General features: G+C 46.2%; 1 protein-coding gene across 1 annotated transcript in view; it reads right to left on the bottom strand.

Moving 5' to 3' along the window:
• Nucleotides 1–24,879, bottom strand: part of FAM171A1 (family with sequence similarity 171 member A1) — a 134,464-nt gene that overhangs the window by 54,829 nt on the left and 54,756 nt on the right. The window contains exon 2 of the mRNA XM_058681829.1: nt 7,662–7,889. Coding sequence (XP_058537812.1) covers nt 7,662–7,889 — 228 coding nt within the window. The remainder of the gene's footprint in view (nt 1–7,661; nt 7,890–24,879) is intronic.

The following is a 24,879-nucleotide window of genomic DNA, read 5'->3' as shown; positions in this document are numbered from 1 at the left end:
AAAATAGATATTATTCTTCTTAAAAAATTTTTTTATTTAGTGTTTATTTATTTTTGAGAGAGACACAGCACAAGCGGGGGAGGGGCAGAAAAAGAGGGAGACACAGAATCCGAAGCAGGCTCCAGATTCCGAGCCGTCAGCACAGAGCCTGACGTGGGGCTCAAACTCACGAACTGCCAGATCATGACTTGAGCTGAAGTCAGATGCTTAACCAACTGAGCCACCCAGGCACCCCTATGAAATAGATATTAACTCGTCCATTTGACAGGTAAGGAAACAGGTTTATAGATAAGGAATTAACTTGTGCAAGATCCCACAGCTGGTAAATACTGAGCGTAGGACTGGAACTCTGGAGTCTGTCCTCCACTACTATGCAACACAGACTCAAATTCAGAGACCCCTGCCCTGGACTTTATCCAGTCCAAGTTTAAAGATGAGGAAAGCAAGGTCTAGAGAGGTAAAGTGAGTTTCTGGGAAATTATCAGGGACCAGAAACATCAAGTGCTAAGAATATCCATTATTTAGCACCGCTGGCTCTTAATAGTGCCAGGGGGGACCAGTGAGCTGACCCTGGACATGATCTCTCTTTTTATATACCCTCTACAGTCAACTTATCTAGCTGTCGTTTTATATGAGGTCCAGTGCTGGACGCGGACAGCAGATCAATGCTGGAGGTAGTCCCTACCTACAAGGTTCTACATTTGAAGAGAACTGGGACACAGAAGCAGCTGCACAATGAGTGGAAGCTGGCCGGTGCCATGAGCAACAATAAGGATGCACCTGGGAGGGGGGTGCGTGGGGGGGGGGGGCGCCTGGGTGGCTCAGTCGGTTGGGCAACTGACTTCAGCTCAGGTCATGATCTCAAGCATGGTGAGAGTTCAAGTCCCATGTTGGGCTCTGTGCTGACAGCTTCAGATCCTCTGTCCCCCTCTCTCTCTGTCCCTCCCCTGCTGATGCTCTCTCTCAAGAATAAATAAAACATTTTAAAAAAAGAATGCATCTTGGTGCTGGGGAAACAATCTGGTGGTTTCTCAAAATATCACACACAGAGTTACCATATGACCCAGCAATTCCACTCGTAGGTATAGACCCAAGAGAACTGAGAATATATGTTCGCATAAGAACATACACATGAATGTTCATGGCAGCATGAGTGATAAGAGCCAACAAGTGGAAACACCCCCATATCCGCCAACCGATGAACAGGATAAATAAATGTGGCCCATCCATATAATGGAACATTATTAATCCATGAAAAGGAAAAATGTACTGATTCACGCTACAACACGGATGGACCATAAAAACATTACGTGGAGTGAAAGATCCCAGACGCGGGGCGCCTGGGTGGCTCAGCTGGTTGAGCGTCCCGACTCTTGATTGTGGCTCAGGTCATGTGCTCACGGTTCAGGGCACCAAGCTCTGCGTGGCACTTTGTGCTGATAGTGCGGAGCCTGATTGGGATTCTCTCTCTCCCTCTCTCCACCCCTCCCTTACTCATGCGTGCACTCTCTCTCTCAAAATAAATAAATAAACGTTTAAAAGAAATAAAGATGCCAGACACAAAAGGCTACATATTGTAGAGATACATTTATCTTCCATGTTCAGAATAGGCCAACCATAGAGACAGAGAGGTCAGTGGTTGCCAGGGCCTGGGCGGAGTGGGTAACAGTGAGTCACCTGTAATGGGTCTGGGCTTTTTTTTCAGGGGTACAGAAAATATTCTGGGATTAGTCAGTGGTGTTGGTTGTATCATCTTGTGAACTGCACACTTCAAAATGGTGAATTTCATGGTATATGAATTATGACTTAAAATTCAAAAACAAAACAAAAAAGTAAGAAATCAAAGAATTCATCTTAGGGGTTCAAAGTTGGGAGAAAAATCCACACCAGGTTGGGGGATGGGAGACCAGGGAACGCGTGTGAGCCAGGACTAAAGTGGGGAGTCCTAATTTGGGTAAATCCTCTGCAACCACTTCAAAGGTACACTTGACCTTCTTTAACAATGACGCCTTCGGCCAACGGCACTGGGTACCTAATGGCGCAGAAGAAAGGGTCACTGCCGTGATGCTGCCTGCATGGGCCACCCTGTCCCATTGCAGAGTTCACGCACATCCTGAGGGGTATGTCCCGGGCCCTGTGGTCTCTCAAGATGTGCGTGACCATTGTGGGGTGTTCTGTAAACACTTCTAACCCGAAACATTTGGTATTTCCATACATAAGGCATCTGCTCCAGCAACCTTTCTCAAACCTTATTTTCTGGAGGACAGAAAAACGGTCCCTTGTAGCTGAGTGTGCTGCGTGGCAAGAGGGACACCACAGGGGCCTCCTGGAGCAGGAAGGAAGGGACTGCCCACCTCAAATTGACCGAGTGCCCCGGAGGGTAGGAGGTGGCAGAACGACTCTTGGACCCCCGTCATAGAAGAGATGCTGAGTGATGTCTGGGGGTTCTTATCATATCAGGTAGATGTTTGGTTTTTGGTAAGTAGAGAGAGAGGAACATGTAACTCTACCTGGGAGAGTCAGGAAGACTTCATGGAGCAGAAAACAGCCAGGAAGACATAAGACGAGGTTGCCAAGAAAACATCAGTAAAGGAATAACAGTGTGGACAAACACAGAGCGGGCAAAATGTCAGATTCAAAAGGAGTCACAAGGAGAGTTGACAAACTGCCTAGGTGTCTAGACCATGAGATGTGTAAGGGAGACGCAGCTAGGGGAGGAGGGTCTAAACTTTATCCCGAGGACAGCAAATTGACACAATTCTACATATGCACGCATGTAAATATATATATGTAATGTATACACATACATGTATATATACACACACATATACACATATCTGCATGTACAAATTTTTAAGACACGAATGCTCGGTAACATAGAGGGTCATTTGAGGGGGCAAATGAACTGGGTCTGAGGTCTGGTGAAGCAACGGCTATGGAGATGGAAATAATTCAGATGTGGGCTTACAGTCTTTAGCTGATGGACTCATTTTATACAGGTGAATTTGTTTCACCTGCTTGCCAAGGTAAAGGGTGCTCTCCTTATGCTGGGCTTCCCCCTCCAATCTACACCTCCTTCCTTGAAAGCGCAAAACCAACACATTCTCCAGGAACTATTGTCAAGGATGAAAAAAGAAATCCATTCCAAAATCTCTCAAGGGTGCACATGCAAACAAAACCAGGAGGCTTCCTACTTTTCTCTATTCCTTGTCCAGTTATCTGCAATATCGACAGTGTTATCTTTTTACATTAAAAAAACATTTATTTATTTACTATTTTAGAGAGAGAGAGCACACACACACAGGGGAGAAGGGCAGAGGGGGACAGACAGAGAATCTCAAGCAGGCTCCATGCTCAGTGCAGAGCCTGATGCGGGCCTTGATCCCACAGCCCTGGGATCATGACCTAAGCCGAAATCAAGAGTCGGATACTCAACGGACTGAGCCACCCAGGTACCCTCAGCAGTGCTCTCTTGACCTCCAAAAGCATGCATGACAACGAAAGTTTACTCTGCTCTCACAATGGACAAGCCCAAGGTTTGGTCAGCTTTTCTGTCAGATTCTAGTTAAGAGTATCTTTATTATGTTAATGAGGCAAACAGAGAAAATAATCAAAGACATGGTGGGTCCTTGAAAATTATTTAGTCTAATTAATATAGTTTTAGAAATAAGGAACGTGGGCTCAGAAAGCCATTGGCGGGCCCCCAAAGCCATGATGGGCTCCCATATGTGAGACAGCTGGGGGTGGGTGGGGCAGGAACCCAGGTGTCATGCCTAGTTCCCATCTCTTCCAATTAAACCTCATTATTCCCATTATTTCACTCATTTAAGAATATGGAGATTATGGAAAACGTTGCTTTTTCTCCAAGAATCATATTAACAAAGTCAAAACAAATGCAATTAAAGTATGATCATGTTAACAAAGTCAAAACAAATGTAATTAACGTACATTGAATGTTCATTATTTGTGGATTTGGGGTTTGCAAATGTGCCTACTTGATAAAATTCATTTGTGACCCCCCAAATCAATCCTCACGATGCTTTCTTTTTAATTTTTTTTTTAACTTTTTATGTTTGTTTATTTTTGAGAGAGAAAGAGAGAGAACTTGAGCAGGGGAGAGGCAGAGAGAGAGGGGGACAGAGGATTCCAAGCGGGCTCTGTGCTGACAGCAGACAGCCCGATGCGGGGCTCGAACTCACAAACCACGAGATCACGACCTGAGCCAAAGTCGGAGGCTTAACTGACTGAGCCACCCAGGCGCCCTCATGATGCTTTCTCCGTGCAAGTACAGAGGGGTCAAAAATTTGAGTCTTGGATGCACACACTCTCAGCTGAGGTCGGACAAGGCAATGCTCCGCTTTTTCCTTTCAGCTCTCATACTGTAAGCATCCTCTGGTGATCTATTTAGTGCCAAGTTTTTCACATTCCTGTGCTTCTTTTCAGGATTTTGCTGTTTAAAACGGCCCCCAGGCACAGCGCTGACGTGCTGTCTAGTGTTCCTAACTGTAGGAAGGCTGGGAGGTGCTCATGGGAAAAATATATGTTAGATAAGCTTTGTTCAAGCATGAGTTATGGAGCTGTTGGCCAGGAGTTCCATGTTTATGAACCAACAGTACATATTAAATAACGTGTCTTTAAACACCCCCGAACGCACATAAACCAAGGTGATATATTGCTCGGCTGATGAAAATGTTATGACAGGAGGCTCACAGGACCCTAACCCTGAATTTTCCCTAGAGGCAATGGCTCAGTATCGACTAACCCAGTGCCCGTGTGACTTTACAGAACAAACTGCTGTTATTCTGTGCAGCTGCTCTCCCAGCAAAGGTTGAGCTGTGGTGTCTGGGTACCATTTAACCTTCCCTTGTTTCCAGTGATTTCTCAGTGTGAAAAATGGAGGTGGTCAAACACTTTCTTCATATATTATCCAGTAAAGATCGTCTTCCTATTTTGTGGGCTTTCTCTGGGTTCTGTCCCAGGCCTGCTCCCCATGCTTCTGGGAGGTCACGGTTCCGACCTCCATGATGCTAGTGACCCCCAAACCACACCTCTACCTCCAAACCCCTTGAGCGCCCTCAAATCATTTCAAACTAAAGGCTGAATGCCCTTGTGTCCAAGAGGCAGCCCAAATCCAATCTCCCCTGCACTGAACTCATCAACTATGACCCCAACATTCATTCCTTCCCTCCCATCTCCCCCACCCCCACCATCACCTGCATCTACCTCTGCCTGAGCCCCAAGCCAGGGGAGAGCCCCAAGCACAGGGGAGTGGGGAAGAAGAAGGGAGCTTCTTTGAACTTACTGCATCAATTGAGTCAACTTTAAGGAAGCACGGAGTGGTGGGTGTCTCAACCCCATTGCCCATCTGTTCTATCTGTTCCGTCACCAGCTAGAAACGCGAGATCCAACTTACAATTCTGTTTTGTCCTTCCCCTTAACTCTCTCCCATCTGTTCTCGGAGGCTGTCTGCATTTTGCCTGCTAAATATTTCTTTAAAGGTTTATCCCCTTTTCTCTAAGATTTTTCCAAATGATCTATCTCCTCAGTTGTATCTATATCAAATCTGCTTTCCGATGCTCACAAAGAAGTGGTCTCCGACTTTAGTGAACGCTTTTATCTGTAAGTATCTGGGGGTGGGGAATTACTTGTTAAAATGCAGACTTTTGGATCAGTGTCCCCAGATGAATGGGTGAGTCGTGGAACCTGTGTGTTTTTTACAGCACCTTCTGATATTAATATCTCTTCACCCTCCAGACTCAGCTTCCCTCCCGCCCCCTCCAGGAAGTCTTCATTCCCTCACCTAGGATGACCAGTCCTCCCCCAGGATGCCCTACACACATAGACACACAAACATCTCCTTAGATGGGAATGGCTTCTGTGGCTGACTACATAACTCTCAAACTAAGTTACAAACTCCGTAGGGGCAAGTTCTGTGTCTTTCGATCTATATCCTCAGTGGCCAGGAGAGTTCCATGGCACATAGTAGGTACTTAATACATGTAAACTCAACTACAGAGAACTTTGTGTATGAGGGCAGATGCCAGGGCTGTATGAGATGTGTCCCCAGAGGCAATGGGGACCCTGATGGAGTGTGTGTCCAGTGGTGTGGTGGCACAGAGATGAGCACTGACATTGGTATTTTGCCAGTCACTGTGCTATTTATTGAGCCTCTACCGTGTTTTAGGCACTGTAAGGTAGTTTACATATGTTAGCTGCTTTTTAAAAAAATGTTTATTTTTGAGATAGAGAGCGCCGGTGGGGGTGGGGCAGAGAGAGAGGGAGACAGAGGAGCTGAAGCATCCGCGATGGCAGCAGCGAGCCCGAAGCAGGGCTCGAACTCATGAACCATGAGATCGTGACCTGAGCCGAAGCTGGACGCTCAGCTGACTGAGCCACCCAGGTGCCCCCTGTTTTGTGCAACTCCTTGAAGCTCCCCTCTACTTGCTGGATGAATGCTGCCTGACTGATGAATCACTTAATAAAGCCAAACAGACCTTCAAGTTTACTTGGCTGACTTTTGTTTTTTAACAGCTGTTTTCCCTGAGTTCTGTAAGCCGCTCCAGCCAATCAGTCAAACCCGAGGAGGGGCTGGGGAACCTCTGATCTACAGGTCAGAAGCACAGGTGACATCTTGGGACTTATGACTGGCATCTGAAGTGGGACAGTCACGTGGGACTGAGCCCTTAACCTGTGGGATCTGGTGCTGTCCCCAGGTAGACAGAGTCAGAACTGAGCTCAACCGTAGGACGCCCAGTGGGCATCTGAGAATCTGAGAACTGCTTGATGTATGGAAAATCCGCCACACAGCTGGTGATCAGAAGTGCTGGACGTGAGCGAGAGCATTGAGGAAACACAGAGGAGTGTGTTTTCCCTTAGCAGGTGAGAAGGAGGAAAAGAGAAAGATCACCCCCTGCCTCTTTGGCCAGCGTGGCTCTTGGGCCCCTTGAAGCTACCTTCCAGAACACTGCCCCAATCTCATCCTGTCAGTTATCATCAACAAGGTACACAACAGGACGCTGGGGAAATGCGGAGAAACTCTACGGTTTTTGATTCCATTGTGTGTGTAAATTGAGTGAGAGCTCCCACCTCCTTCATACAAGACCCTACTTTTCCTTCCCATGAGAGGACCAAAAAGTAAAGCAGAGACTAAACCCCTATTTTCTTTCTTTCTTTTTTTATTTTTGGCAGTAGAGGGCAATCATTTTCTTTCTTTCTTTCTTCCTTTCTTTCTTCCTTCCTTCCTTCCTTTCTTTCTTTCTTTCTTTCTTTCTTTTCTTTCTTTCCTTTTCTTTCTTTCTTTCTTTCTTTCTTTCTTTCTTTCTTTCTTTCTTTCTTTCTTTCTTTCTTTCTTTTTCTTTCTAATATAATTTATTGTCAAGGTGGCTAATATACAGTGCGTAAAGTGTGCTCTTGGTTTTTGGGGTAGATTCCCGTGGTTTATCGCTTACGTACAACACCCAGTGCTCATCCCAACAAGTGCCCCCTCAGTGCCCATCACCCATTTTCCCCTCTCCCCCACTCCCCCATCAACCCCTCAGTTTGTTCTCTGTATTTAAGAGTCTCTGATGTCAACCCCTATTTTCAAAATGGCTTGTGTGCCTGACTCCTGCATGAGCCCATACCACAAGTTCTGCTTCGCAGAAAGGCCGGGACAACCTTACCAGGTAATCGGATTGGCTTCCACGGGGCAGAGTTTGGCACATAGGCATGCTTCGTGGCGGTGACGATCAGCTGACTGCCCAGCTTATACTGGAACTTGATGAAAGCGACGCCATCCGTGCCCGAGGTGCCAGAGGCAATGGAGACCTGGTTGGTGAAAATCTCGATGAGCGCATCTGGGACGGGCTGGTGGGTGCTGGCATCACTGACGTGGACTTTCAGTGTAACCTCTGGAATAAGGAAAAGGCAACAAAGAACAACTGCTATTTACCTGGGCCACCTCGACAACGATCCTGCCCTCACTGGAGAGCGTGGAAGGTGGGCTGCACTCGGAAAATCTAGATCGACATCCACGATATGAGTCCTTGTAGCCAGGGAACACTTTCTTGGTAGAGATCCTTTGTTACTTTCCATGATTTCCTCCCTCCCCACCCCGCCAATGCAAGTCACAGACTGCCTTCCTCTTTGCTCCTCCCTGCTCACACCAACAAATCACTGAGAGAAAAATCCTATCCCTTTAAGACATTGCGTGACAAACACAATAGTCTTTCTATCCTTCCCAGTGTTGCTGGCAAACAGGGCTCAAACAGGGCTGGGGCTGCTACAGAAGGACCCTGCGGTCTGAAAGAGCTGCACCCAGAGTCTTCAACAATCCTGCTGAACGTGGAAGGGAGCCACCCAGGATCGCTGTGCTGGCGGGCAAGAAGGCTAGACGGAAAAGCACTCCAAAGTGTCTTAAACAGGAGGGCCTGAAGAATGGGAAAGGAGAAACTTACAAGCAGAAAAAAATAAGAAGTAAACATTTGAAAAGATAGAGGAACTTGAGTTAGCGATACTGGCAAACCCAGATCATGAACGGGGCGGGGGGGGGGGGGATCCAGATCCAAACTCCCGTTAAAAACCTAAAATGGAATGATTTTCATTCATTCATGCAAGAGAGGTTTGTTGAGCCGCGACTCTGTGCCTAGCACTGTGAGTAATTGTGCAAGTCACAGTGGTGAAGAAAAGTGAGTAGACAGGCAAGTGTTATGATGTGTGGTTCAGGCACGAAGGGGGGCACTGCTGGAACAGCATGTGCAAAGGCTCAGAGGCAAGATAAAAACCATGCTTTCTGGAGAAACACGAATAGGTTCTGCAAAATGACAGACAGTGTGACGGGCATGAGGCCCAGTAAGAGATAAGTTTGGAGAGGTGAGTAGGGGCCAGACCACTCAGGGCTTCAGAAGGGACATAAAAGGCTCACTCTTGACCCCAAGGGCAATGAGAAGTTACAAAGGTTTTTAAACAGGGGAGCGGGAATTAAATTTGGTTTAGAAACATCAGGCTCTAGGTAAATGATGCACCGGGGAAGAGGCAGGACTGGAGACGGAGCGTGCAGTTAAGGGGCCTCTGTAATAACCCAGGAGGAGACGAGGTAGGCCGCATCGATTACAAGACACCAGCACAGTACTCCAGAACAATCAGAGGTGAATCCTGCTCCAGGGAACCCTTTATGCCTGGGTGTGTAAGGAGTGGCTGGTGCTCAGTGACATAAGTCCACTGACACACACACAGCCCCTCCCTGCCACACATTTGAGCTGCCTCAGCCTGAAAGCCCTATCGAAGCCTTGGGATAAAGAGGTGGGGGCAAGGACGAGCAAGGACTCTCTGGGTGTGCAGGGAGGCTCATGTGTGCAGGACCACGGCAGTCGGGCTCAGTGGCCTACCGGACACCGAGGGGGAGGGAGTCGCTTCTGAGCTGGCCCTGTGGGAACTGCCCCCGGGGCATACACTCCAGAGCTCCACTGCAATTCCCCGTGCCAGGTTCGAATTTCAGCTCCACCCGGTTCTGGCCATGAGGCCCTGGGCAAGGTACTTCTCCTCACCAGGTCTGTTTCTTCCTCTGTAAAGTGGAGGTGACAGCAACATATATGTCAACACAGAGGTGGAAGCATTCAGCGTGACGCCGGACGGAGCAAGTGTAAACACAGCGGTTACCATTACGTTCTTGCCATCACTGTGCTTGAAAGCACTCGGTCACAGCGTCCAGTGGGGGCCGGGCCGGGGCACAGAGAAGGGAGCTGGAGGGGAGAAAGGGATAAAACGAAGTGCAGGGCTGAGGCATCCCTCTCAGGGGGTGATAACTTTACATCCAAAGCCCTACCTCCGCTGTGGCAACCAAACTGAGAAGAACGTCTTTTGGCTCAAGGACCTCTGTCTTGGTAGTTTGCCAAACAATCTTATGATACCAAAGCGACCTTCTGAATTCAGTTAATCACCATTTTTTTTTCACGGAATAACTTAACATATTGCTTGACTAGATGACCACAAAGAACAGCTAGAGAATACTAGGCCTACGTATTAGAGATCTCTCAAGGGGTGCCTGGGTGGCTCAGTCGGCTAAGCATCCACCTTCAGCTCAGGTCACGATCTCACGGTTCCTGAGATCGAGCCCCGAATCGGACTCTGTGCTGATAGCTCAGAGCCTGGAGCCTGCTTTGGATTCTGTCTCTTTCTCTTTCTCTCTGCTCCTCCTCCGTTCCTGTTCTGTCTCTCCCTCAAACATAAACATTAAAAAAAGAAATCTCTCGAAACCTAGTAGACAGGAAAAGATAAATGCTACGGAAGCTGAACTTGGCTACTTGATCCAGGGAGAGAACTAATGTCCAAAGAGGGATAAAATCAACATCATGGAAAACCAGGATAGGACATCGCAAAATATGCTGAGTTAATCCCCTCCAATCTTACCAGTTATCTGAATGCAGGATGTTCGGGATATATGCCACACACACGTGTTTTCTTATTTAACTCAACTCCTTAGGTCCCCAGGTGGCATGCGAAGTTATAATGTAAATTAACTCTGCTTTCATTAATACTCACAGAGCAGAAATACCCCGGAACAGGGCGAGTGGAAGGGTGGCTTTGTAGGGCGGCAGTGACGATTTCTGGAACTTTATGGTCATGAAACATTTACTAACAATTGGGATTACAAGGTTTCTGCTCTCTCTTCACTGTTGGCTGCTTCGCAAGAGCAGATAAGAGTTGGACAAAGCTAACCAACTCTTGAATCAACAGAGGAGGGAGTTTTACTATAAACGACGTCTTTGATTCTACAATTGGAATTTCTTCCAATTTAGAGAAGCCTACTTTATGTTCTGCAATTATCTACTTTGAAAGAGATCGTTTAGTTGCTTCTTTTGGTGTGACAGGATGGGGGGAAATGTCAGTATGGTTGGGTGATTATTACAGACTACTGGGGTAACATTTTTCTAGAGTAACATCTGGAATTAGGTTATCCATTCAACAGCAAACAAAATTGTTCCCACCAACGGAGTGATCTTAGGGACTAGGTGAGGCACTATTTCCTGAAACTATTCTCATTTTGCAAGTTAAAAGAAGACACTATAAAGGGCCCAAACCTAACTATGTATTAAGATGAACTCTGTTATCTTCGTTGGCCAGTGGGAGCTTATGGATCCTGCCGAGCTACCTGAATACTAAACTGGAAGGCCTTTTGGGAGGGGTTGTATAAGATCAGGTGGGAAGGACACACAGGAAGCACCCAGGAAAAGGTGCAGGCAGGGGAGCAAATGCCCTGAGGTGAGAACGGCCTGGCTGCTGGAACCGAATAAAAACCAGCGTGGAGGGAAATGCTGGCGTGCAGCCAGCCACCTCCTAACACTGCACTGTCCGAGGCAGGGCCACCAGCCACACGTGGGCATCTAAATTCAAGTTTCAACGAACCCAAATAAAACTCAATCCGAAATTGAGCTGCTGGGTCACACCAGGCACATTTCAAGTACTCTCCGGCCCCAGGTGGGCAGGGGGATGCCACACTGGCTGGCACAGACAGAGCATTTCCAGCATCACAGATGGTTCTACTGGACGGTACTGATCATGCACTACAGTCTCAATGTGAGCAAAGACCTGAAGGCACCTGAATGGTTCGACGAAGAAAATATATCTGAGCATGACTCTGGAGCAGCCCCTTGAATGCTCTTGGGTTTGACCTGCACTTGAAGCCCTTACAGTGACTTAAAAGGCTCTGTGTTCTCTATCCTCCCCCCCAAGATCTCCCAGCCCTCATTTCCTACGTGGCCCCCCATTCAAGGAACAACAAGGAGACTAGGGTTCTGGGAGCATGCTTTGTGCTGAATGTTTCTATGCTTGGTATACTCTTCCCCAACACCCTTCCATGCATCTGGCTCCCTCACGTCCTCGTCAGCTTAATCTGCTTACGTGTCACCTCTTGAACGAGGCCTTTACCGACCACCACTTATTTTTTCTAACTTTTAATATGGAAATTTTAGAACAATATAGAGAACAATATAGAAAAATATAATAGTATTGAGGAAACCCTCTGCACTGATAAAATTTCGAACACCAACTTTCTACCATTCTTCTTATCTATTCTCCCAACTCAATTTTTTCCTTTCTTTTCTTTTTCTGCTCAAACATTCTGAGGCAGGGGTGTCTGGGTGGCTCAGTTGGTTAAGCGTCCAACTTTGGCTCAGGTCATGATCTCCTGGTTCACGCCTTTGAGCTCCACGTCAGGCTCTGCGCTGACAGCTCGGAGCCTGGAGCCTGCTTCAGATTCTGGGTCTCCCTCTTTCTCTGCCCCTCCCCTGCTCAGCCTCTCAAAAATAATAATAAAAAAAAAACATTAAAAACAAAAAACCAACATTCTGAAGCAAATCCCAGTTGCATTAGGTCACATTATTTCCCCATAAATATTTCAGTTTACCACAGATAAGGGCTTTAAAAGTAACCAAAATGCCATTATCATACCCAATTCATGTAACAACCTCTTTGTATCACCTTATACTCAGCAAATATTCAGGTTTCTCTGCTTGCCTCAAGCAATTTTTTTTTAACAATTCCTACCTTTGTATCTAAATTTTTTTTCTTAACATTTATTGCTGAGAGACAGAGACAGAGCATGAGCAGGGGAGGGGCAGAGAAGGAGGGAGACACAGAATCTGAAGCAGGCTCCAGGCTCTGAGCTGTCAACACAGAGCTCGACTCAGTGCTCAATCCCACGAGCCATGAGATCATGATCTGAGCCGAAGTTGGACGCTGAGCCAACTGAGCCACCCAAGCGCCCCATGACTGTATTTTTTAAAAAATATATCATCCATCCTCTGTACTTTTTTTTTTTTTACATTTGTTTATTTTTGAGAGACAGAGAGAGACAGAGCATGAGCAGGGGAGGGGCAGAGAAGGAGGGAGACACAGAATCGGAAGCAGGCTCCAGGCTCTGAGCGGTCAGCACAGAGCCCGACGCTGGGCTCGAACCCACGAACCTGGAGATCATGACCTGAGCCGAAGTTGGACGCTTCACCAACTGAGCCACCCAGGTGCCCCTCCTACCGTTCTATCTAAAACCCCGATCCCAACCCCACCCTGTGCTTCTGATACTGTCCTGCTTTGCTTTTTCTTTTATGCATGACACTCAGCAATTCTATCACGTTTCTATAACTTATGTGCTTATTAACTGCCTGACTCTTCCAGAATGCCAGCTTTGAGAGAGCTATGTTGTCTGTTTCTTCTCTTCTTGTCCAATCATGTGTTCCATGTCTGGCACACAGTAGGCAACCAGTATGTATGCTGAATGAGTCACTAACACTGACAGGCATTTCCAGATATCATCTGGTACACGGACTAAATATCCCTGGTTTTTTGTTGTTGTTGTTGTTGGCTGTTATTCCATTTATTTCCTAGTCACTACTGCTTTAAACAGACACTACCGACATTCATTTGAAAAGCATTAATTCAGAGAGCTAATGCGCTGCAATAATCAGAAAATATTTACTGATCAGCAACTGTATGTGTAGCAGGTATTAGGCACTGTCAGAGATTAAAAATAGAAGAAAAAAGAGACGGCTTCTGTTTTTAAGAAGTTTAGAGTTTTGGGGGCTGCGGGGGAGGTCAGGCCAACCCACGTGCCAGAGAGCAAAAAGGACGAAGCTGGGTAAGGCAGAGGAAAAAATATAGCAAAGAAGAGACCAATAAGGTCTGGAGTTGACAAACAAAAACAGCGAGGACAGACCCAAAAGCTCTGTGGAGGCAGAGGTGACGTAGGGGTGACAGGAGAGGACTTATGAGGGGGTGCCTGTGAGCGTTCTGTTAATTGGAACAGAGAACGCTGGCTGTGCAAAGTCCTGCACGAATACTGGCCCTGATGATTACGGTTTATCGAGTTCAATGAGGGATGCTTCTGGAAGAGACGAGAACTGAAGGGAGGCTGGCGGGATGCGTAGTGTGGGAAGACAAAGGCATCTTCTGAACAGCCTTCTCTACTTGACTATGTTCCCACATCACACATTCAGCCAAAGGCAGATGCCAGAAACTTGGTTTCCCAGCCTCCCCGGTGCTAAGGAGAGACACTTGGGCTCTGCTAATCTGATGTCCTCATGCTGGGTTCTGATTTAGAAGACAGCAACGTAAAAACGCAGGTGCTTTTTCTGGCCAGAGGAGGGTGCCTGTGGGTTGGGGCCAGCAGTGGAAGCCGCCCTGTCTCAGTGCAGGAGGGGGACAGGGTGTCTTGGGCTCAGTCTTGCCATCTGGCTTAGGCACTGTTCTGGCTGCCCAGCCTGGTCCTCCCAGGACTTCTGTGAGTTACCTACATGCTTTAATGATGTCTTGTCTAGTTAAACCAGCTAGAGTGGGTCGTGGTGCTTGCACTCCTCAAGTTCTGCACTATCCTAGCAGGACGCTGTACAGCTGAGGGCTATCTCCTTGGGATGTACCCGCTAGGGTCTCCTCCCACCCTCTGGCCCAACTTCTCAGTATCTGTGGTGGTTAATTTTATGTGTCTACCTCACTGGGCCATGGGGTGCCCAGGTATTTGGTCAGCAATATTCTGGGTGTTCCTGGGTGAGATTAACATTTAAATCAGACTGTGTAAAACAGATTTGCTTTCCTTCACATGAGTGGGCCTCACCCAATCAGTCGAAGGCCTGAATAGAACAAAAAGGCTGACCCTCCCCCAACTTCCTCCTACCTTTGGACTGGGACACTGGCTTTTCCTGCTTTCTGACTTGAACTGAAATACAGGTTTTTTTTTTTTTTTTTTTTCTGCGCCTAAAGTCTGCCAGGCTTTGGACTGAAACCACCCCTTGGCTCTTCTGGGTCTCCAGCTTGCTGAATCATGCTGCAGATCCCGGGACTTGTCAGCCTCCATGAGTCAGTTCTGTATAATAAATCTCGTTCTACATAAACATACATCCTATTGATGCTGTCTCTCTGGAGAACCCTGACCAACATAATACCCATCCTGTGTTCCAATTCTGTCCGCTCGCGGTGGGCGGACCCCCGGAATGTGTGCTCAGGACTCTCCTCGCTACATATTCTTACTCAGCAATTTATTTCAGGATCAGGAATTCAGTCACCGCCTCTGGAGCATTCTTCTCAAAATTTCATCGGTCAGTGAAAGAATCAAGAAGGAAGCAACAAGCACTCGGGCATTCTCCCTCCGCCATGATTCAGAGCTCCTTTGCTCTTGGCAAATGTGCAGTTTGGCTCTGTGGGCACAAGCCAGTCCATTTGAAGTAGAACAGAGAGCATCTGCTTTGTGGGTAGAAAATGAAACATTATCTTTTAGTCATTTCCTTTCTTCTGCCACAGATTTAGAACTAAATGCAACAAGCCTGTTTCAAATTGTTGGCCTCAGAGAAGCCACCAGTTAAGTGGCGAGTTCAGAGCAAACGTATCTGAACGGAGGCAGAGGAAGGGAACGTATCTGGAGGCAGAGGAAGGGAAGACGGTCACACTTGAGGGAACCCCCATCAGTTTTATTACTATGCTGCCCACAAACACCGAGGGGCCTTGTTTTTCTCTCTCCTCCTTCTTCTTCAAATACTTTATACCCCGAGTTATTTCCCTACAAACGACAGAACACATTTATTTTGTAATCTCTCACCCAAACTCCAAAGCCAACATCTCAACATCTCTCTTATGGTCATGTGCTAACGCGGACTGCTCCAGATTGCAAAGCCCTTTGCGGTTTTCGCTGGGGACGGGGCTGGGAGGCTGCTTTCACCTGCTCTCTGAAACGGCCTCTGCGATGTAACCCAACAAACTCTGGCTTCATCTGGGCCGGGAAAGTGGAGTGTGGGGACGCCGTCTTTTGTTTTGTTTTTGTTTCTGTGAAGTTTTTGGCTCCCTCTGGCTGTTCTTCATTTCCTTTCATATCCCCTCAAATTAGTCTTTATTCTGGGATTTTAATTTTTTCTTTCCTTTTGGGTTTTAGAGCTGTTGGTTTCCACGGCAACCTCCAGCCGGTTGGGAACACAGCGTTTGCCAGGCTGGCCTTGGGGCCCTGCAGACAGGAGTCCTTTTCCACTGGCAGACCAAGCAAGGGTTTCCCTCCCAAGTTGCCTGGAGCTCCTGTGGCTGCTTCACGCCGGGCCAAGCGGTGGGAGAATCCTCTCATTCGCCTCTGGCACTATGATTAGATTTAACCCAAATTCAGGGGGAGTTCATGGTTTTTCATGTCTCACGTAAAACAGTAAGACATGACTCGATCATTTGAAAACAATTTCCAAATGGGATGCTAGTTTTTTTGTTTTAAAAAACATTTTTTTTTAACCTTTATTTATTTTTGAGACAGAGAGAGACAAAGCATGAACAGGGGAGGGTCAGAGAGAGGGAAGCACAGAATCCGAAACAGGCTCCAGGCTCTGAGCCGTCAGCACAGAGCCCGACGTGGGGCTCGAACTCACGGACCGCGAGATCATGACCTGAGCCGAAGTCGGCCGCTTAACCGTCTGAGCCACCCAGGCGCCCCGGATGCTAGTTTTAAAATGTTACCGGACCTCTGCTCTAAGAGATTCTGCCCCATGTTCCTCGTACTGACATTTTTACGGTATTGGTAGAGTCGCCGAGTTTCCCTGCCTTTATGCAGCTATTTACAGGCATGTCCTAAGACGCTGCGCGTGCTGAGAGGCAATTATCTACTTTATTTCCTTCATAATTACGAAAGGTGTATTTTACTTTGTAATCAGGCAAAATTAGAATGCACTTTGTGCGAGCGTTACACTAGAGTTTTCTTGTGTTTTCTCCAGGTTCACATAGTGCATATGCACCTTATCATTCAGTTTTATTTGCTCTCAAAATTTAATTAATCATGTCCTTCAAGCAAATTATATACGTATGTTTTAGAGATCTATATGTTATACTATATATTGTATAACATATCCTATATAACCTATATATTAACATATACTATATTAGTTATACATAATTATGTTAACATACGCATTGCGTTATATATAAATAACATGTTATACATTACTTATAATATATAGGTCAATAAACATCTGCTACAACTGTTCAATTTTAGCTGCACTTCAAACATTTGGTAAATCTCGTGTGTGCTTAGTTATAAAAGTAATGTTCAGTTTGGTGTTCTTCTGCAAAGACCAACATTTCTGTCTTCAGGAGGAGAAAGGACAATGTAGGTATACTCGAGAGGGACAAATCCGCTGGGCCCTAGTCCCTCCTGGTCCACCTGTCAGCAGCCATTCTGTACTTAAGACACCTGTGGCTCTGGTCGATGCTATCGGGAGTGCCCTGAAACCTCTCTATTAATCTGTGGTCACAATATCTGACAGCCACCCCCACTTTGGGAGGTTTTCCTTGTAAATGTGTCCCTTGATTTTCAGTGGAGGATTACAATCTCTGTATTTCCATTTGAATCTCTATTCACTTGAAAAAGCATATGAGAGGTAAGTTTGCTGCTGCAGACCCTGGGAAGTCAGAATCCCATTTTGGGCCTTTTTCTGTCTTATGATCTCTGGATCGTAACTGGCTCGTCTCTGAACTTCGTGAAAGGACAGCTACATGGTAGACTGAACAGTTACAGCTTCCCTTTGGAATAGAGAGAGATCTCCGCAGGCATCCAATGGGTACTGTTTACATGAGCGGCTGCCTACCTCTGCAGGCATGTGCTTTGAGTTTATTTCTCATCACAGTCTTGACAGGCTCTGCATACAGCATGTTCTCTCACCTCCCCCCAACACTTGTCTGTCCCTCTCACTTATGTTACTTCTGTCTTGGCAAAGCTGTCAAGGGCCATAAATCAGTGGATTGCTCCCCACCCCAAAAGAAATATGCATGAGGGCCAAACCTACGATCATCCCATTAACAACACCTTCTACCCAACCTCACCAAGTTGCTGAGAATGTTGACATACACAATAAACATTCACAAAGAAGCTATGATATAGAGAATACTGATGTATACATGCATGACATTGACTTTTTGCCCCACCTGAAACACTCTGTAATGGAAGTAGAAAATGTAATCCTCCAATACCAACAACCTACTGCAACATAATGGATAAGGATCCTGTTAAGTCTATCCATTTAGTGATAAGTTAAATGGCAGAAGCAATTCTCTGTTATTGCACTTGGGACAAAACGAAGCTTTCTGGGGCTGGTTCCATATGTGAATTATGCTATGAAAGCAACTACGAAAGTGACTACGTTCTTGCAACTAATCAAAAGGTTATTTGGGTAAACATCCCAGGATAATCCGGAAACTATTGCTGGATTGACCTGATTCAACTGAACAACTTACATCACAACCAAGTATTCTCAAGCAAAATCATTTCAGAATTTTCCTATGATCCCGCCTAAACAAGTTACCTGATGATAGCCTAAGCTGACACAGTCCCAGTCCTCATACGTGGTAACAGGAGTCACTGAGATGTAGCTTTAAAGTACTATGTGAAGGCAGGATTAGTTATCCTGGGGGAGAATTCTCCAAAAAAATTCACGCCAGTTTAAAATGAGAGATGTTTCGACTGTTCAGAAGAAATATGGATTGAAGCAGTTACTGAACATCAAAATGGCGTTAAATATAGCTTTAAAAAACGCTGTGGGTCCAACTCTAGAGATCTTTTCCATAGACATCGGTGCACATGTAAAAACCTAACAATAGCCTCATTTTAGTTAGATACGGGAAAGCATGTGATGACTCTCACATGGAAATGTAAATATGGTAAATGCACATATAAGGGCACAAAGCATCCTTCCGAACTGAACGAGAGAATTACAACGATGTGACACGGTGGTTAACAGGAGGACCCACCAAGTGTTGGTAAAGATATCACTGTAAGAAACCACTGTAAGAGGCTTCCGTTCTGTTAGTGTTTTAAAAATTTCACAAAGGCACAAAGTCCCCTCGGGAGAGTTTGGAAGAATCTGCGAACTGTGAAGTTAATGAGCAATATTAAGCATGTCTATAAAATTAACATACACACCTTAGCCAAGCTTTAAAGATCTGCTGGAAGATGCTAGTGGATGGTTGCCAAGGGAACCTGGTGGAGGAAAAACTCTGTGTGTGTGTGTGTGTGTGTGTGTGTGTGTGTGTTTCCAGATCTCCTTTTATCTATGGATACACATTTTTCATACTTTTTGTCTAGAGCTAGGTCACGGGCAACAGGACATGACATTTATTTTGAATAAAGAAGCCTACAGATGTTTATTGTTAAAAAAATTTTTCTTTTAGCAAGTCATTTCTTTCTCTAGGCAAAGAACAGCCAGAAAGTGCTAAGTGGGAGCTAGTAGTGAGGAAGCAGAGTCATTACTTAAAAAAAATTTTTTTTAATGTTTATTTTTGAGAGAGAGACAGAGCATGAGTGAGGGAGGGGCAGAGAGAGAGAGACACACACAGAATGTGAAGCAGGTTCCAGGCTCTGAGCTGTCAGCGCAGAGCCTGATGCAGGGCTCACGCCCACAAACCATGAGATCACGACCTGAGCTGAAGCCGGATGTTTAACCGACTGAGCCACCCAGGCGCCCCTAATTACTTTTAGAACTGAAAAAAATAAAGGGCAAAATATGGAAGCTGAAGTGGCTTCTGGAAGGCTGTGAATAGCCCAAGTGTGTGAGGCTCTCTGGCACTTGAACTTTTATGAAAGAAAGATAAAGGTCCTTGAAGCAGCTGAGTTTAGTCAACGCAGTGATTAAATTACACATGTGTGCTTATCTTTCCGAGGAAATGGAGATAGTTAACAAGCTACAGTGAACCTATTATTAAAATGTTCTTTTCTGTTTCAGAACGAAGCTTAAATATCTTAGGGCACTTGAAGGTCGTTGATACGAAAGTCCCCAGAACTAGTACGGAATGTGTACACAATGCCAGGTCTCATGGCCCCGGCGACCAGGGCTGCCTTCAGCCTCCTTGACCTCCATCTCTTCATTCATAAAGCGGGGATGCCAAATGCCTTGAAGACTTGTGGGATTCCCCGAAGGACCAGCGGTGATGTCCATAAGGCAGCTGCAAGCACGAGGTTATTCCTTGCTTTCCTGTCCAATTCCTCTAAGTTTATCTGGTGAAACAAAATCTCAATGCCTCCCCAGCCTCCACCTCTAAAAGTCTCTCAAGGAAAGAGAAATAAAAAAGGGAAGATAGCGTGCTCTTCAGAGCACAGGGCTGAGGACTCTGATGACCTGGAAGATTCTCATCTCCCTACTTATTCCTTAATGCTCTTAATTAGTTTTCTCATCTGTAATAAAGGAGGTTACACTGCCCCCCTACCATGATCAGCTCATGGAGCCATAGTGAGGAAGTAAAGGGCTTAGTATTTAACACAGCACAGTGTGGGGTTTAATAACTGTTTGCTACTTTGGTGATTGTTCCCCCCAACATCTAACTCTTTTTTTTTTTAAGTTTTATTTATTTATTTTGAGAGAGGCAGAGATAGCACACAAGCAGGGGAAGGGCAGAGAGAGAGGGAGAGAGGGAATTCCAAGCAGGCTCTGCACTGTCAGTGTGGAGCCCGATGCAAGGCTGGAATTCATGAACCATGAGATCATGACCTGAGCTGAAAACAAGAGTTGGGTGCTTCACCAACTGAGCCACTCCAGGGCCCCCAACACCCAACTCTTAAATGAGGATCATCAACATCTTTAGACAGTTGACAAAAGACTTCCTGAGAAGGTTCATGGAAGATTCTTCCTCCTCTTTCACACCCATCCCCAACAAGTCCCAAGGACACAAGGAACTGTCACTGATAGGAGAGAGCTCTACATAGGTCTCTTGTATTTGTGAACATCTTATAAGACACAAAATATTCTACTCTTTGTCCTGAACTATCTCCTCAAGGATGCTTAGTGAACAGCCATGCAAGATAGACATGTCTCCCTCTAAGCAAATGCAAACAGGCTCTTTAGGTTCCCTAAGCTTCTGTAATGCAACCCACTGCGTGTGGTATCATCTGGTCCTCTCTGCACTGCCCTATGGGAGACAGGGCTCGGGAAACTTGGGCAAGAACACTGATCCTCTGGCTGTTGCGGCCGCTGTGAGTAATAAATAGTCCTTCATCTCTGACCCACAAGTATTGTGTCTTCTACCTGGATCTATCAAGCCACGGGAGGCTGCCTTATTAGCTTACAAGTAAGGCAGAATACAGACCCTTTGCAGTTCTGGACAGCCTCTCAGGAGCCCAAGGAAGTCCGGGATTTGGGAAGGCACTGAGGCAGGAAAGGAATGTGTGAGTTCCCCAGGAGAATCAGAGGAAAAAACAAGAGACAAGACAGTCCCAAGTTTTGGGTAATGCCTTTTGGCTTATGAAGGTTCTTTAACATGTGAAAATGTACATTTGCTTAGTGAAATACTATTTCTGCTTATCACGTGTTTGAATAAATTCTGTACTAATGAGACAGCACCATGCACTGTGTTCACTCCTACATATTACAGAAACTTATCATGTTCATGTTCTGATGAACACCAATATTTATGAAATCCAATTTACAGGGCTTGTCTAAGAACTTTTAAACTTTTCACAGCCAACTTAAATTTCCTGCTTCATCTGACAGTGGGAGGGGGGCTGAAGGGTGGGGTGGCACGGGACTGTTCAGAACAACAAAGTACTGGTCCTTGTGATTTTTTTCCACAGTAAGAACCAACATTTTCCACCCAGTTTAAGTTTATAGAATCATTCTTAATTTGTGCCAAGTGGATTAACATTTCACTTTCTAGCCTTCATAGCTCATATACTGGCATCAATGTCAATAAAGGGATTTTATTTTCCACTCTTGCCTCGAAAAAGTAGGAGTTCCACACTCTTCTTCATTGCCAGCTCAACTACGAATTCTGCAATACAAAATGGAGATTTATTTTTTCCAAGCGTCAGTACAGAAGGTCTGCCATATTTTGTCTTATACTTGGAAGTCGATGCCATTATTAGTTCTCCTTCACAAAGGCAATATTAAATGTCACCTGTCAAATGGGTCACACACATATATTCACTGAATAATCACTTGGCTCAGATCAAGAATTCAGAAGTTACTGGAGTGGCAGGGCCAATGATGTTATCTCCCCAAGAGAGCCCATTGGCCAAAGGAGTTAGGAATACAGGCAGGAAAGTCCACGTATGAAGGAGGTTAGAACTTCAGGGTGGCCCACTGCCGGCCGGCCTTCCCTGCCCATTAGCCAGGGACGGAGTTCTGGCTAGTGCACCTCCCCACCGGGAATCTGGACTGAAAGATCTTGGGGATGGGGAAGAAGCAGCAGGAAGTGTCAGAGGCTTCATTCCCACAAAGAAGAAACAGAGGGCTCTCGGCTGTGCTGTAATCTTTAATGTTCCACTTTCCAGAGGAGAATTGAGGTTCTCATGCAAGGTTCCATGGCTAGCGTGTAACTGAGATGGGGCTGCAAGGATGAGTAGGTATATTAACCTTTGACATTTTTTTAAAGTTTATTTATTTTGAGATAGAGACAGCGTGAGTGGGGGGCGGGGGGGGGGCAGAGAGAGAGGGAGAGAGAAAGAATCCTAAGCAGGCTCCCGGCTGCCAGCGCAGAGCCCGACGGCAGGACTTGAACTCGTGAAACCCTGAGATCATGACCTGAGCCGGTACCAAGAGTCAGATGCTTAATGGACTGAGCCACCCAGGTGCCCCAGGCTTTACATTTTAATTAAGGTTTTGCTGGTCCAGCAGGGCCTACCTGTCCCAGGGCTAGCTAATTCCTAGAGAGAGAAAACTACTATCTGTGAGCACTGGCTCATGAGCACGCCTTCATATGTAAATGAACCCATCCAGAGCTCACATCCCCAGCCACCACCTTTATGGGGCTCCCACATTTCAGGTCACTGTCCACCTGCCCTAGTGACCTCATGGCCAGATACCAAACGACTAGAGAGAGCCAATCTGCCCTGAGCCCACTGATGTTACTTAAACTAGCCTATCCTGGCCCTGCCCTTTCTGCTTCCTCTGCCTTATCCATTCTTTTCCAAGAAAACCAAAGAAAGGCTCTTGTCCACATTTCCCCTCAGTCTCTCTGAGTGCTGACCCCCTGTGAACCCCAACAATGCCAAGCTATGCCCCTTCCTCCTGGGGATGTGAAGATAACACAAATTCTCTTTTCTTTTAGAGAGAGAGAGAGAGTGAGTGCACAAGCAGGGGAGAGGGGCAGAGAGAGAGAGAGAGAGAGAGAGAGAGAGAGAGAGAGAGAATCTAAAGCAGGCTCCAGGCTGTCAGCACAGAACCTGACGGGCTCGAACTCACGAGTCGTGAGATCATGACCTGAGCCGAAGTCGGACACTCAACTGACTGAGCCACCCAGATGCCCCTGTTTTTCTGGCTGCAGACAAGCCATGAACAGAGCGGTAGTATAGAACTAGTTATGCTAGAACAAGTCACACTTGCCAGGAGGAAGAACTTTGTAGAAGTCTCGGCTACACGAAAAAACAGTATGTTCCTGATCACAGTACAAATTTAAGTGGTTAGAGGAGACACTGACTTGTCAGGAAGGCGGGACACAGGACTCCGTATTGGTCCGGATGAAGCTCTACATTACCTCCCAGACCCTGACAGGTGTCACCTGAATCAGGGCCATGAATGAGAAATTACAGACTTTCAACAGCAGAAGATCGCTGGGGACTTCAGTAGAAGAGTGACTCTTACAATGATACACAAGATGGACTGCCATGAAGGGAGACCAGGGGTGCAAGGGATAATGAGGAGATTCCAGTTGAAGGCCAGTCCCCAAGACCACAGAGAGAGGCTTGCTGGTGTGTACATGCGCGTGTGCAGAGACAGGAAGATGGGTAAACTTGAATAAGAATCGACTTCCTCTCAACGCCAGGGAGGAGACCCCTGGGCAGAGGTTCTTAGTGGAAAGGGCACCAAAGTGCCCCGCGGGAAGGGTCTGACAGCATGGCCATTAACCTGCAGAAAAATCCCTAGGAAGGTCACAGTCCCACAGAAAGGAGACAGCTGCATCACGGGGCATCACTTTCGTGTGCAATGTGACGTATCTTGCTGGGGCTGGTCCCTATCTCCACACACCGATGCAAATCATTTGATTCAAAATGATTTTAAGTTATGGATTTCAGTTTAGGTGTTCCACAGAGCCTCCAACAGGTGAGGTATTTTTGGTTCTCCTTTGAAAAAGGTCACCCTAAAATAATGAAATCACGCAGAGGACAAATGTTTAAATCATCCTGTCAGCAAGATGAGTAAATTCAGAGTATTTAAGTTAGCTGTTTTAGAACGAGATGTTCTTTTGAAGTTGACTCTGAAGACCGTCCGATTTGGGGTAAAGACTGCCAAGGGGCACCCCCAAATGGAAATGAGGGCCGTGGGAGAAACTGCATCCCAAACACAACAATCTGCACACACACAGAACCAGCAATTACTTTGGATTCCATTCTTTTGCTCAATTAGGTCATAGCCACTTTCTCACTGGATCTAAATTCAGCAAACATCCATCATGGCCAACACTTCTGCCAAGACAAGCTTCCCAGAACAAGGCTTTTCATCATGCCACAGTAGTTTTGGAGTGAATTTTGGGATCCTTTCAGGGCTCTGGGTTGTGACATTTTGAGGGTGCAGACTTGTACTTGGATGTAGGGCACTGTGGAGACAGTCTCTGTTGAGTGACCTCATTTCCTGCTTCCAAGTGCTGACCTCGCAGCATAAGGATGACACCACCCACATATCCTCAACAGGGCAAATACTCTGGCCTATTTTTCAGGAAGCTGCGAAGTAACACAAATCCAACAACTTTCCACTCACTTGCGCTGTGCGATCGGATGCCATATACATGGGCCACGAGGGCTGAACCCACCCCCTGGGTAAAGCACACACTGGATCCTAAAAAGCTTGAGCCAAGAGGCCATACCCAGGATTACAGGGTTAGGATTTCATTGTAAAGTAGACAGTGAGTTGAGGAAGACCCCCAAACAATAACATTCATCACCACAATAACAGGAATATATTCTTCCAATTC

This window comes from Neofelis nebulosa, chromosome 8 (genome assembly GCF_028018385.1).
Source record: "Neofelis nebulosa isolate mNeoNeb1 chromosome 8, mNeoNeb1.pri, whole genome shotgun sequence".
Taxonomy (NCBI): Eukaryota; Metazoa; Chordata; class Mammalia; order Carnivora; family Felidae; genus Neofelis; species Neofelis nebulosa.
This window is presented reverse-complemented; position numbering and strand designations above follow the sequence as displayed.